Source organism: Prinia subflava, chromosome 18 (assembly GCF_021018805.1).
Source record: "Prinia subflava isolate CZ2003 ecotype Zambia chromosome 18, Cam_Psub_1.2, whole genome shotgun sequence".
Classification (NCBI taxonomy): Eukaryota; Metazoa; Chordata; class Aves; order Passeriformes; family Cisticolidae; genus Prinia; species Prinia subflava.
This window is the reverse complement of record NC_086264.1, coordinates 57534-70853: the sequence shown is the minus strand read 5'-3', so window position 1 is coordinate 70853 and position 13320 is coordinate 57534. Positions and strand designations below refer to the sequence as shown.

Below are 13320 nucleotides of genomic sequence, written 5' to 3'. Positions count from 1 at the left end.
TGGAGCCCAGTTCAGCCAAGCCTGCACTTTGTTAGCTCTTAAGTTTTCTGAGATAAGAAGAACCTTTAATGTCAGATCTGGCTGAAGGAGAAAACTGAATTAGTCCAAGATACCTTGAAATTCAACTTTCTAACTTTATTAGCCTTTAAATCTCACCTGTCTTCCTTATCAGAAGAGAAATGGAGCATCATTACAGTCCATTCCTGATAGGTTGTTCCCCAGGGATTTCTGTTGTAATATCATGCCAGACAGGTAAGAAAAGGTAGTGCATGTAGTGAACTTGTGTCTTTAATGGCCTCATTTGAAAAACTGGAGCCCCCATTCTGCTGTTTGGAGAATGCAATCACAGTTCAGGGCTCCTGTGCCCCTTGAGTCCAGAGCTCTGAAACCACTGCAGCCACGACAATAAATGCCAGCAGGGCACAGCCTCTCTGTTCTAACAGAGGTTTGACATAGGAAGCAAACCACTGCAAACAACACAACTGTCTTAAAAATCAAATAAAAATAACAGGAAAGAGCATCTGTCTATTTTTTCTTCCCAAATCCTTTCTAACCTCATTTCAGCCCATTTTCATTTATTGCATTTGAAGACACTGAACCCCTCTGCACTTCCAAGTCTGCAACCTAGTTATTTTGTTATACATACTCCTGGAAAAAATAACCAACCAAGCATGGACTGTACTTCTCAGAATTAGAAATTAGTATTCCCAAGGGAAAAATGCTAAAGAAAACTGAACCCCCCTCCATCCATAACTTGAAAACTGTCTTCCCCCAAACCTGCCCTCCAAAAAGCTCACTCCATGTGCTCAACTTCTGTTTCTTCCTCCAAAGACTGCAAGAGAGTCCTGCCTTTAACACACGTTAACACACTCCCTCTAGTGAGACAGAGGAAATTGATGTTGAAATCTTTTAATTACCTGTCACTGTCTACTTATAGCCATCCATGGACGGTGAGGAGGAGGATCTTTATGTGTCATCTGCCAGTGACTCAGGGCTGCTCTCGTCAGCTCCTCCTTCACAGTTTCTAGCAAGGAAATCAGAACCTGATTTATTTTAATCAGTAAGTGAGGACAGGACACTGCTGCTGGGTTAAACACTGACATGTTTATATATTTATATCTATAAATACTGAGCCTGAGAGTCTGCTGAAGGTAAAGAAAGAAAAAACACAGGACGGTATAATAGAAAGGCAACCAGCATCAACCCATCAGGATTAACTCTTTGGAAGTAGAACACCTGGCTAAGCTTTGTCTGTTGGGTCTGAGTTACAACGTCAGTGTACACAAGAGCTCAGTTTTATTCTCGGCCACCCTGCAGGGTGTCCTTTCAGTGGATTTTATTCAAACACTACATACTTCCATTTCTGCACAACAAACCTTTAGGTACTAATCACAAAAGCACGGTCAGTCTGTCGTACGTGACCTTTAAGGCACAGTTTAGACACACGAACAGGATACAGGTAAAACCTGAACATTAACACTTGTAACACACAGATCTTTCACGATACAGTATAAAAATGTGTCTCCTCCACCGAGACTCAAGTGGAGTCGTGTTCCCAGTCGCTCATCCCGCGCAAATGGTCCTGTCTTCCACCGCCTGTGTTCATAAGGTGCGAAATAGGTGAGAATTCCCTTGGTGGCAATGGCCCTGCAGGGAACAGAAAAGGTCTGGCTAAGTTCGTAGCGCTGTACAGCCCTTCGGATGATACGGACATCCAAGGAGCATCAGTCACACCTCCTGAACGAAGAGCGGATAATAAATCCCGCAAAAAAAAAAAAAAAAAATAAAGCTGGGGGTGGTTTGGAATTAGTTTCCAGTTTCCTGAGAGGCATTTGTGCTCCCGAGGCCTTCTGAGGCGGGGCTGTGGGAATGCCAAGGCTGCTTCCAGGAGCCTATTCCTGAAGCGGACCACTCCGCTTCTCTCCACGGGGCACTGCCCGTCCGGGCTTACCGACCGATAGACCGACCGACAGATCGAACGACCGCCCGCCCGCCCGCCCCCGAACGCCGCTCCTCACCTGGGCCGCGCCCTCAGGGCAGCAGGTAGATAAGCAGGAGAAGCGCCAGGTCGAAGAGGATGAAGAGCCACAGGTCCAGCCAGTAGGATTGTCCCGACAGGGATCGTGCCAGCACCTGCCCACCATCGTCCTGCTCCCGCTCCTGCCGGTCCTGCTCCCGCGGCCGCCACCGCGCCGCCGCCTCCATCTCCTTGGGGGAAAGGGGCAGCCCGGCGGCCCCACCGCGCAGGCGCCAGCGGCTCTTCCGGGTGCGGCGCCAATGAGAACGGGGCGCACGTACCGCGGCCACGCCCCCGGGACACGCGCGGAGGCCCCGCCCCTCGTACCTCAGACACCGCCCCGCCCTTCCCGCCTCAGGCAGAGCTCCACCATTCCCGCCTCAGGCACAGCTCCGCCCTTCCCGCTTCAGGCAGAGCTCCACCATTCCCGCCTCAGGCACGGCTCCGCCATTCCCGCCTCAGGCAGAGCTCCGCCCTTCCAGCTTCAGGCAGAGCTTCGCCCTTCCCGCCTCAGGCACGGCTCCGTCCTTCCCTCCTCAGGCACGGCTCCGCCCCTCCAGCCTCAGGCACGGCTCCGCCCTTCCCTCCTCAGGCAGAGCTGCGCCCTTCCAGCTTCAGGCAGAGCTCCGCCCTTCCAGCTTCAGGCAGAGCTCCGCCCTTCCCGCCTCAGGCACGGCTCCGTCCTTCCCTCCTCAGGCACGGCTCCGTCCTTCCCGCCTCAGGCACGGCTCCGCCCTTCCCGCCTCAGGCACGGCTCCGCCCTTCCCGCCTCAGGCACGGCTCCGCCCTTCCAGCTTCAGGTACCGCCCCGCCCTTCCAGCTTCAGGTACCGCCCCGCCCTTCCAGCTTCAGGCACCGCCCCGCCCTTCCCTCCTCAGGCACGACTCCGCCCTTCCAGCTTCAGGCACGGCTCCACCATTCCCGCCTCAGACGCCGTCCCGGTATTCCCGCCTCGGGCACCGCCTTGAAGGGTGGGCTGTTGCGGTAAACACGCGGGACATGGAGAGTATTCCTGCTGGTCCCTCGGCTGTGGGGACAGGTGATGCTTGGGGTGCCTTCCCCAGGGCTGACGTTCCTTCCCGTGCGCTGGCTGCTGCTCCCTGCAGGCGAGATGCGGACCTTGGGGAAGAGCAGGCGGTCAGTCATTCAGACCGTGCTGGGGCTTGTGTGGAAATAAACATTGATGAATTCGATGCGGTTTCTTGGAGAGCAGATGATGCCCTGAGAAAAACTAGAAGACATTTTGTGAAACTCTGTAGTGAAGAAGTTTAGGAAAATGAATATTGTTTTCAGAGACACTCCTCTCCTTGAAGGTTAGCTGGAGCTTGTGCATGGAACAAATCTGGGAAAATTCAAGTAGATAGTGTCTTCTGCTGCTCTTTATTTGCACAACAGCGACAGGAGTAAATAAAAATAAATGAAGTGGCACAACCGGATGCCACACTCACAGCTGTGCCACCCTCAGTCCATGCAGTTCAGTCCGTATTGAAATCAGGGCTGTTATTTTCGTGTCCAGAAGAATGACCACAAACCCAGGAGTCTGTGAAACAAAACCTTTCTCTTGATAGCTATTGCCCCTTTTTAGCCTCTTGGCAGCAATTACCCCTTTGTACCCTCAATATTAGGAGATATTAAGAGATTTTATTAAGAGGTAAGGCAAATTGCAAGCAGGTGCTTCTGAACAGAGCTTACTTTTTTTAAACAAGCACTTAAGGGTAGTAGGTTTCCTTTATAATTTCTGTCAATAGAAATAAGGATGGTTTTGTCTTTACAAGGCAAGTATTGGTTAATCCTGTGTAGTAGATGAAGTATGTTAGAGATTTGGGGCAAAACAATGACAGTACTTCCCTCTTAAGCCTTGTCCCCATCTGTATTATCTCATTTATTTTTGGTTTTCCCATAATTTTGCACAGTATTAAAAACACAGAGAAACTGTTTCTCAGTATAAATACCTTTCTAAGGAAATTAAGTTTCCATTTGAGAGCTTGTGCAAAAAATATTGAATTTCTGCTTATGCAAAATAGTTTCTTCAGCCTTTTGTATTATGACACTTGGGTGGGGCTCGGTACAAAAGACATTTTAGCATTTGGTAATGGGAGTTTGTTCATGCAAGACAAAACAGTAACGTAAAGAACTAGCCCATGCTTTCAGCAGCCTAGGTAACTGCAGCTGGGGAGGTGGTGTGAGGGGATAGAAAGGGAAAAAAACAACAACACAGAGGATGTGGAGAAAATGGTCTTTTATTGTTTCTTCATTCCGGTGCAGTTGTGTGTGAAGTGTTCAGCCCCTTTTGAAGAATCTCTTGGACTCAACTCCTTCATATACATAGGTCTGTTAAAAAATTAAGAACGAAAATCTGTGGCTGGAATTGCAAAGTTTAATTTCCCAGATATGGTTCAGAGAGTTTTAATTTTTTTTTTGGCGACTGAGAATCTTAACTAAAGATAAATGAAGTTATTTGGCTTAAAGAAAATATTTTCTACTTTTAGAAAAGCTCTTAAAACTTTTTCTGTTCATTCTATTGCAAACTTGTTTGTAAATGACGCCTTAACTCACCTGAACAAGCTCATCACCCACGATTTCTCTAGTTGCTTTAAGTACTTTTCCGTTGTCTTTTCTGGTAAATGTGGCCACGAGTTTATTTCCTTCCAGGGTCCAAGCACCCTACGGTGGGAAAAAAAATCCAAATATTTTGCAACAGTTACAACACTGATTTCGTTTAAAGGCTGTAGAATACTTAAAAGTGAAAAAGTATTAAAACAGTGTAATAATGCTTTTTAGAAAGGCTGTAAAAATGAACTTTTAATAAAACCATTTAAATGCATAATAGCCAAACTAGGTGGTTTTTGCTGGTCAATACAGCTTATTTTAAGTAATTGTATCAACAGACATTTGTAATTTCTTACAAACACCCGCTCTGCACTCTAGCGGTGAACTTGAGTATTAGAAGACGTAAAATTTCACCTGGATTTCATCTTGTGAGAATTGCTATTTGCTCTGCTTTTTGGGGCTCTCTGGAACGCTAAGATCCATGGTACAGTGTTGAACCTTTAACAGTAAAGACTCCCTTGTGCTTTGGTGTATAAGCTGCAAGCATTCCTGAACAGTCAGGTTCAGGAAAATTTAATGTAATTCAGAAGTAAAATTTAAATTAATTAAAAACTAGGAAGACAAATTATTCATCTTGAAACTGCACGTTACAAAGTCATTATCATCTAGAAAACATTGAACTATGTAGGAAGACTCTTACAGAGAGTTCAGTCCCATCAGCCAGGCTGTACTCAAAGTTGACTCCCAGAGTAAATTCAATCTCTATGTTTCGGAAGTTGCTGGCTTCTTTGACATTAAATTTGTCCCCATTCTGCTGGATGGTGATCTTCAGATTATCATGGGCTCCCAGCTTTCTTTTCATCATGCCAATACCTAAAAAACATCAGTTAACATAAATCAGAAAAAACCTGAAACCTCTGGAGCATCATATTTGTCCCTTTTTAGTGCATTTTATGTGGCCAAGTGAATTTATTCTAGCGTTCTGACCCAAATTTTTGTCCTTCAGTTTTCATTGAGGCCATGTTCACTGGTACACATAATACAAATCACTGTCTTAAGTGTGGTTGTATTTATATCCATATAATGCACAGTTTGTACAAACTTTAAGTAAATATCAGGATGATAGAATTACTTGAAGCAAATGTTTCTCTGAATTTGAAGAATTATGATTGCCTCCCTGTGTAATTTTTAAACCGGTTTGATGTTGTCAAAATAATAGTCCAGCTATAAAATTCCAATTAAAGTTTATCCACTCAAGTTGTCTGAGCCTCTTCCTCAGATCTAGACTAAAAGATTCTTTAAAAGATTCTTTTTTTCTGCTGAAATAAATTTGGAATTAGTTAAGATGCTTAAGATTAACACAGTGTAATTAAAATCAGAACACTTCTCAGCATCTTCCCCGCCCACCCCAGAATATTTTGAAAATAAATGCCATAGCAGAGCAGCTGAGAGAGGACAGGCTGGCCCAAAGGGGGCTCTCAGCCTGAGTTTGTGTTCAGCTGGAGCGATATTTTTCCTGCAGAAGGGACCGGAAAGGTGAGCCTTACCCATTGCCTCCATGAACTTCTCATAGTTCTCATTTCTGTCAATTTTCCACGTGCCGTCGAATGCCATGGCTGCGCCTGCAGGAGGGCTGCTCTGCAGGGACAAGGCTTTGCACAGGGAATTTATAGACTGCTTTATCTTGAGAGCAATTTACGGGATGATGTGGCTGAGTAAAGCTCAACTGATGCACTGACCCCTCCAAGGAGAAGTTTCCTGTAGTTTAATCAAATTCTCAGTCCTGACCACTACTGCTTGCTGAATGTCTCTTACTGCCCTCAGATCATGACACAATCTTTATTGCTTATCTCGATTAAGAATTGCTAAACCATTCATTCTGTGCACCATGTGGAGTAAAACTCAAGTGTCTAGTGAAAGTAATAATTAAACTAACAGCATTGCTTGACATTTTCTATCTCAGTTGCATCTTCAAGCTTGTGGGAGAGTCTTTAGGCAACTGGAGGTGACATTATTTACCCAACAGAACAAACACAGGTCTCTACTTTGTCCATTATAAATTGTTTGGGGTCTGATCTGCTCAGCATAACAATGTTAGCATGGGGCTAAATTCAGAGGATTTACTGAATGTCTGCAGGTTTTTTCAGAAAACACTCTTCTTGCTGCCTGTGTAACACTGAACTGTGAACATTGGGATAGTAGTCTCTATTCATGTGATCGCTTTTAATATATATCATATATAATAAAAGCTTAAATTCTCAGCAGCATCTACAAATGTTCTTCATTGTAACACATTCAGTGAAGAAACCAGTCAGATGGAAGGTGTTCAGGGTGATGAGGAAAGGACCTCACAATCTGCATTTCACAACAACAGTTAGGTCTTTGTGTGTAGTTTTCACATGCAGGGTTTTCCCCACAATTTCATGCAGTTTTTGATTACCTGACTCAAAAGATGTGAGAGCCCATAGCCCATGCCCTGTGCTATGCCAATCATGCTTGCCTGTCTTACTCTTTAGCCAGCTCAGAAAAGGGGCAGACTTTATTCCGAGAGTCAGATTATTTGGTTTTATTGCGCTGCTGTGTATCTTGACCTTTGCAGTTACCACTGTCAGTCTTCTGTGATCTCTGTAGTATATGTACATACACAAAACCACCCAGTGCCGAGTTACAGTTCATCCAAGCTGTTGTTACACAACAAAACTGATAACTCTCTTTACCGTCTTTGCACAAAGGTTCTTTCTGGCAGTGGTTGTAGTGCAGCTTCTGCTGTATTTAGTAGAAAATCGAGGCCTAAAATAATGTGAGTTGCTCAATATGACAAAACATGACTGGTTTTTCTCATCAGTTACAAGAATCATACAGTCTACACCTCATTTGGTGTTCTTTTGTCTTCCTATAGTAGCTGGTTTTCCTTCTAAAATCACAATTAAAATCGGTTTTACAGATTTTATAGATTTTCTTAGTTGGAATACTCCACAACCTTTTTCTTCTTCTGTCTCCCTCTTCATTGTGTGATTTTCAGAACTACAGCTTTTTCTTTGCTCTGGTGCATTGAAGTCTTGTTTTCTAGTATTGCTGTTTTCACGACAGTTTTGAAAGCTAAGTGTTCTTGGCTTCATGGCTTTCTTCAACGTGCCAGCTTCAGAACCCTGGAAATGGAGAAACTTACTAACTTTGAAGTTTGATCTTTAGATAAGGTGGATTCCAATAAATTATTAACTTATATGGTTATGCCAACCTCATCCTGCCAACCTGTGATCATTGTAGCAAGGTGTATTGTGATGGCAATCGACAGTGAAGTTCCAAAGATCAGGGTGATAAAAAGGCCTTTGCAGTGGGTTGTACCCATCTCTCCTCTTTATTGTTTTGTGGCTTGCATTCGAGCTGTTCTGGCTAAAATTAATTTGGACAGTAGAACTGTTGGGTTTGTTAAGGCTTGGTGCCAGCATAAACATAATATACTCATGAAAATATTGATTTCTATAAGAGATTAATCGCTGATAAAGCCATGCAGACTGATTGTGCAGTATTTATGAGTGTTTTCTACTGAATGATTCTTCATTCAGTAGAAATGGATGGATAGAAAGTAGAAAGGGATGGGTTGCAAAGATGAATCCCTTACTGGGAAGTTTCACTAAGCATTTGAACCCCAATATTCAATTTTATATCAATATAGGAAATAGTTTTATGCCAGTAAAGCAAACTTATGCATAACAGTGGGTGGCCTAGCAACCAGGGGCTTGATGGAGCCTAACTAATGCCATGCCTTGCATAAATAATTTCAAAGTACATATTGCAGTTGAGTGTTGCATTGCAGCAGGATTAGATCCTGTTGAGCTAGATGATGTTCTTCTCCAGCTGCCTGTTTGCTCAATTCTTGCTTTTATTTTGGTTCAAGGAGAATCTCCTGGATGCTGCTTATATGAAATCTGTTCAGCAAGAGAATTCAGCATTTGAGGATTACCTAGAAATTTCCAGTGAATATAGATCCATTTGTGTGATTAGTTAGTAGTGGGCTGTGGGTTTTAAAACTTGCTTTAACTATCTGTATACACTGGTTTTTAATTCCTCTGTAATGGGTCTGATCCATACAGTGCTGCATTTTTGAGAGTTTTTTACTGGAGAGAACTGAAGTGCAGGAGTTAATAAGATCCAGGTTGAAAAAATCTGGAAACAAAATTTGGGATTAAAACAGTAACAACCCTGGTATTTATTTTATGTATGCTAAAATGAATCCTAGGATTACATGGAATAATAGCATCTGGCCTCGTTTCAATGAAAAAAGGGTGACAGTGAACGATTGCCAATAAAAATAAGTGTGCTTTTCTAGAAAAGGTTAAGTGAATCTCTGAGTATCGGTGCTATTTGACACTTGCCACATAGAGACTAATATGCCAATTGCCCTGTGGGGCTTTTTGTCAGGCTTTTCTAAGGGTATTTAAATTTGTATATGAATATTCCTGTATTCCCCAATTTCTTTTTGTTTAGAATATGAAATGTGATCATAGAGTGCAGTCAAGTTATAGTCCAGTGAACTAGGAATGTACAATATTGAAAGTCTGCATCAGTCATTTCAGTTTCTCCAGAGTCTGAACTGCACTTCTAGCTCATTTCAAAATAACTTTTTAATTACTGTAATTTTTTTTTTCTTAATTATAAAACAGCTCCAAACCCCACAAAAGGTTATTGTGATTATCCAGATTAGTGGCTTGAATCTAATTTCATCTGTAAAATAGTGAGATTAAGAGTTCTTCTGAGTGCAGGCTTATAGCAAGAGAGCACCCTGTACGGCTAAGCTATTTAAATATTTGTATTTGCAAAAGCAAAAGATGGTTTCAGATTGAAATCCTTTTCTTAGTTTGGGCATAATGTGTCTCATGTGAAAGCAGAACAGACACCCAAGTTCTGGTGCTTGTTCCAGCTCAGAAGTGGACTTTCCATGTGACCTTGATCAAATTAACCCCTCTACTTATCTGTAAAATGAACTTTCCATTCATTAAGAAACTCTATATATCATAAAATAAATTGCCAATGACTTCATTAACTACTACAATAAAAGGATTCCAGATGCTTATATGCAAATATATTGCATGTAAAGTAATGGTATGATTTAACCATGATTTTATGGATTTTACTCCTAGAATCCGGTGGTGTTGAACAAGAAAAACCTGTGAAAACTGTAGATTTTTCAAACATTTTGCAGCCATTATGAACTTTGGGTATTTTTCAACTGAAGTTTTCCTGAAGTTCTGTGTGTGCTAAGAAATGCTACTGTTCTAAAACTCAGTAAACTCTGTCAGATTCCATAAGTCTGTCCCTTAAAGCTTGCTATTGGAACAAACTCACGCATGTGAGGGGTGTCGGGCGGTGTGTCTGACCGGTATGGGGACACCCGCCGGGCGGGCCTGTCCCCGTGTGGGGCTTCCAGGGAGGGCGGGGGACGCCGGCTCCGGCCCTGTGGGCTTTATTCTCCGGCACCCCGAGCCCCGCGGCTGCGGGGGAAAGAAGGAGAGGGGAGGATGGAGGATGGGAATAGGGGGGCAGACGGGGTGGTCGGGGTGGGTGAGGCAAGGACAGAGGGCAGGTCGGGGTGCTGGGGTGTGCAGGGCAGCAGGGAGAGGGGGTGGGGGAAGAAGGGTGGAGGAAGGAGGGGGAGGATTGAAGGCAGGTAGAAGGAGAACAGAGGGGAAGGAGGAGGAAGGTAGCATGGAGAGGGGCAGGAGGAGCCGGAGTCTGGGGGAAGGAAGGCTGGAAGGAGGAACAGGAGGATAGAGGGGTGGGGTAGGGTAGGGTTGGGGTGTGTATGGGGATAGGGATGGGAGGGCTAGGGGGAGAGGGGGAAGGGAGGGGACAATGCAGAGGTATAGAAGAAGAGAATTACAGAAGAAAAGAGGTATAGAGAAAGAGAGATATAGAGTCCGGCCCGGCCACAACCTCCCGTGCCGAGGGGCAAATGGCTCGACGGCTCACTCCCCGTGGATTAAATCCCCCGGCCCCGTCCCACGCAGCCGCTCTGGGGCCCCACGCACCTGTGCAGGCCCCGCCCGTCACACCTGAGCCGGCCCTGCCCTGCCCATAAATCCCGGCGGATGTGCGCCCGCTCCGCTTTCTGCGGTGGATGCTCATCCCAGGATGCGGCGGGACCGCCGCTCGGGACGCTGTGCGGAGCCCCGGACCGGGGGCTGCTCCCGGCCCTGCGCGGAGCCCAAGGTGCTGAAGTCGGGCTGGAACCGGGATCTGATCCCGGGGATTCGGGTCCTGGTCCTGCCGGTGTCCGCTGGGGGTGCCGGGCACAGTCGGTTTCTCCTCGGCGGGCGGGGTGTGGCTCGTGGGCCGGAGGATCGAGGCGGGACTGGGGCTGGGACAGGGCGCTCCCACAGGTGCCGCCTCACGGCCTCCGAGCTCCGCCAATCCCGGCCCGCCTTTCTCCGCGCTGTCCAATCACCGCCGCCCTTGCAATCCGGGCGCGCTCCCGCCGAGATCAGCCCGCTCAGTCGCGGACCGGCCCCTCAGCCCGGCCCCTCTCCTCTCTCGCCTGGGGCGTCGCACCCGTCGCTTTGGGAACCGGCGGAGCCGTGGCACCGCTGCCGCAGCCTCGGCAGGTGCTGCTGGGGCTCGGGAAGGGCGACGGGAGCTCCCCGTTGATGTCCCGGCCGGGAGATCTCCCAGGGAAACGGGGAGGCGGCGGGGAGCGGGCGGAGTCGCGGGAGCGCGGCTTGAGGGGACAGCGGGGGGTCGCGGAGCCGAGGGCGGTGGGAACGGGCGGGCTGGGATTGGCCGGGCCGGCGCTGCCTCGGGTTATGATTGTCTGGGCTGGCCCTGCCCTGGGTATAAATAGCATGCCCTGAGGGGTGCAGGCGTTCGGCGGGGGTGCTGAGGGTGGCCTGAGGAGCTGCGCGGTGCCAGGAGCGCCGCTGCGCCAGGACGGGATCCCCGCAGCTGCCGATCCAGGGGGCCACGGTGAGCACGGACACGACTCCCGCGTCTGCCGGCGCCAGCATCTGGGGCCTGGCGGTGTCGTGGGGCAGCGGTGCTGGCCGTGTCCTGTTCTTTACGCCGCGCTCTGCGCAACTCGGGCGACCGGAGGCTGGTGCGGGGCCTGGTGCGGGGCCTGGTGCGGCGCAGGGGGAACGGCTGCTGCTACCGAGGGCCAAGGAGAAGCGCTTCTGGATTTAAAATAACATTTCAAATACCGGGATTAAATCTGTGTTTTTTTCAGTTTTAGTATTTTATTTTGCTTTTATTAGAAATAACTATGATTTTCTCCTTTATTGCATCACTTCATTCCTTTTGCTTGTTTTATTACATTATTTCGGTTTGGTTTTGTTTTCTTTTGCTAGAGAGCTGATATTAATTCAGTAACGGTGGTAGGGCTGGGGGTGAAACACCGGTTTGAGGCCAGAGGGGACATAAAGCCCCAGGGTGTGGAATAAGGACCTTGGCACTAGAGTCGGGCCCAAACCAATGTGGAGCAATGGAAGTGCTGGGGCTGGAGATGGCTAAATGCCATGGGAGAAGGGGATGGAGCTGCAGCTCAGGGCCTGCAGACGATGTCTGGGGGGGTCACCAGCCCCTGCCCTGTGGTACCAAGCAGAGGCTGAGGGAGTGGGGGCTTGGAGGGCTCCAGGGCCCGAGAACCAACCCACAGGCACCTTTTGGGATGGGGGAGCAGGGGCCCAGTGGCTCTTCCCAGCTCCTGGTGCTGCCTGGGGGAGGTGAGGGGGCCTTTGGCCAAGTGCTGGGCTGAGACCCTGGTGGAGGGGGAAGATAGATGTTGGGCTTCAGGCTTGAATTTCTACAAAGTTGGGAACCCAGTAGGGTGGGTGGTACATGTCTTAAAGACATGGAAGTGATGACAATAATTGACTTGTGGCATTATCAACAGCCCCGGGTGCAGTGAGAAGCAGTAGCAGCTTTTAGCTGCAGGCAGTGGGAAGCTGAGGAGCTGGAGCTGAGGCAGCAGAGCTGGAGGAGACACAGAGATGGTAGGATTTGGGGTGAAACCCCTGTGGGGCTGGGATAGGGAATTTGGAGCCGGGACGAGAACTGTATGGCTGGAGCTGAAATCACAAGTCCCTATCACTGCAAGGGCTGTGATAGGGACTGCAGAGCTGTTGCTGCAGTAAGGATTATCAGGCTGGGACTGGAATATGGGTTCAAGAGCTGAGCTGAAACAACACAGAGCTAGAGCTAAAACAGAAATTGTACCCTAAGAACCAAAAGCAGCATTATGTGCCGCTGCTCGGAAGATGTGGAGACGGAAGTGAAACATAAGAGCTGGCAGTGAAATAAAGCTTGTGGGACCAAAGCTGAAATCACTGGGGCCGGAATGGGAACTGCAGTGCTGCAATTGCAATCACTATGCAAAGGGGACAGTGACTGTAGATCTGGGAAGCGGCCATGAAATGGTCACAAACCAAGGGGTTGAAAACTGAACAAAGATTGCTGGGATGGGGGTGGAATGGTGTTTCTAGAGCTGGAGCTGAAACCTCACTACTGCAGCCAAAAAGAGACCCTGTTGTCTCAACCTACAGCAGCTACACCTGGCAGACTGGGAGAAAAGAGGATCTGGAGCTGGAAAAACTGAGCTGGCAGTGAAATAAAGCTTGTGGGTCAAGGGCTGAAATCACTGGAGGTGGGAAGGACACTCTAGGGCTCATCCTGAAATCCTTAGAGGGGTGGGATAGAGACTGCAAATGACATAGAAACTGTAGGGCAGACGCAGAGACTGTAGGATTCGTGTGAATTCGCTG

At 47.5% G+C, this 13320-nt stretch overlaps 1 protein-coding gene across 2 annotated transcripts; it reads right to left on the bottom strand.

Moving 5' to 3' along the window:
* Positions 1 to 4243: 4243 nt before the first annotated feature.
* On the bottom strand, positions 4244 to 10733 carry FABP2 (fatty acid binding protein 2). Of its 2 annotated transcripts, XM_063415295.1 has the most exons (5): positions 10597 to 10733; positions 6115 to 7716; positions 5268 to 5440; positions 4574 to 4681; positions 4244 to 4348 (listed from the first exon to the last, which is right to left on the bottom strand). In XM_063415295.1, the coding sequence occupies exons 2-5, from the start codon at positions 6179 to 6181 to the stop codon at positions 4298 to 4300; spliced, it is 399 nt and encodes a 132-aa protein (XP_063271365.1). In that variant the 5' UTR covers positions 6182 to 7716; positions 10597 to 10733; the 3' UTR covers positions 4244 to 4297. The 2 variants fall into 2 exon arrangements, with proteins under 2 accessions (XP_063271365.1, XP_063271364.1); XM_063415294.1 differs by lacking the exon at positions 6115 to 7716 and having other exon boundaries at positions 10597 to 10729.
* Positions 10734 to 13320: the final 2587 nt, after the last annotated feature.

Bases quoted from the DNA above. Each gene is read 5' to 3' on its own strand.
- FABP2 (XM_063415294.1), bottom strand. From the start codon at position 10,693: ATGAGCATCCACCGCAGAAAGCGGAGCGGGCGCACATCCGCCGGGATT. The intron at 4,682-5,267 runs GTAAGAGTCTTC...TTCCCACCGTAG, and splicing joins CTGATGGGACTGAACTCTCT to GGTGCTTGGACCCTGGAAGG. The intron at 4,349-4,573 runs GTGAGTTAAGGC...ATTTTTTAACAG, and splicing joins TGGGTGATGAGCTTGTTCAG to ACCTATGTATATGAAGGAGT.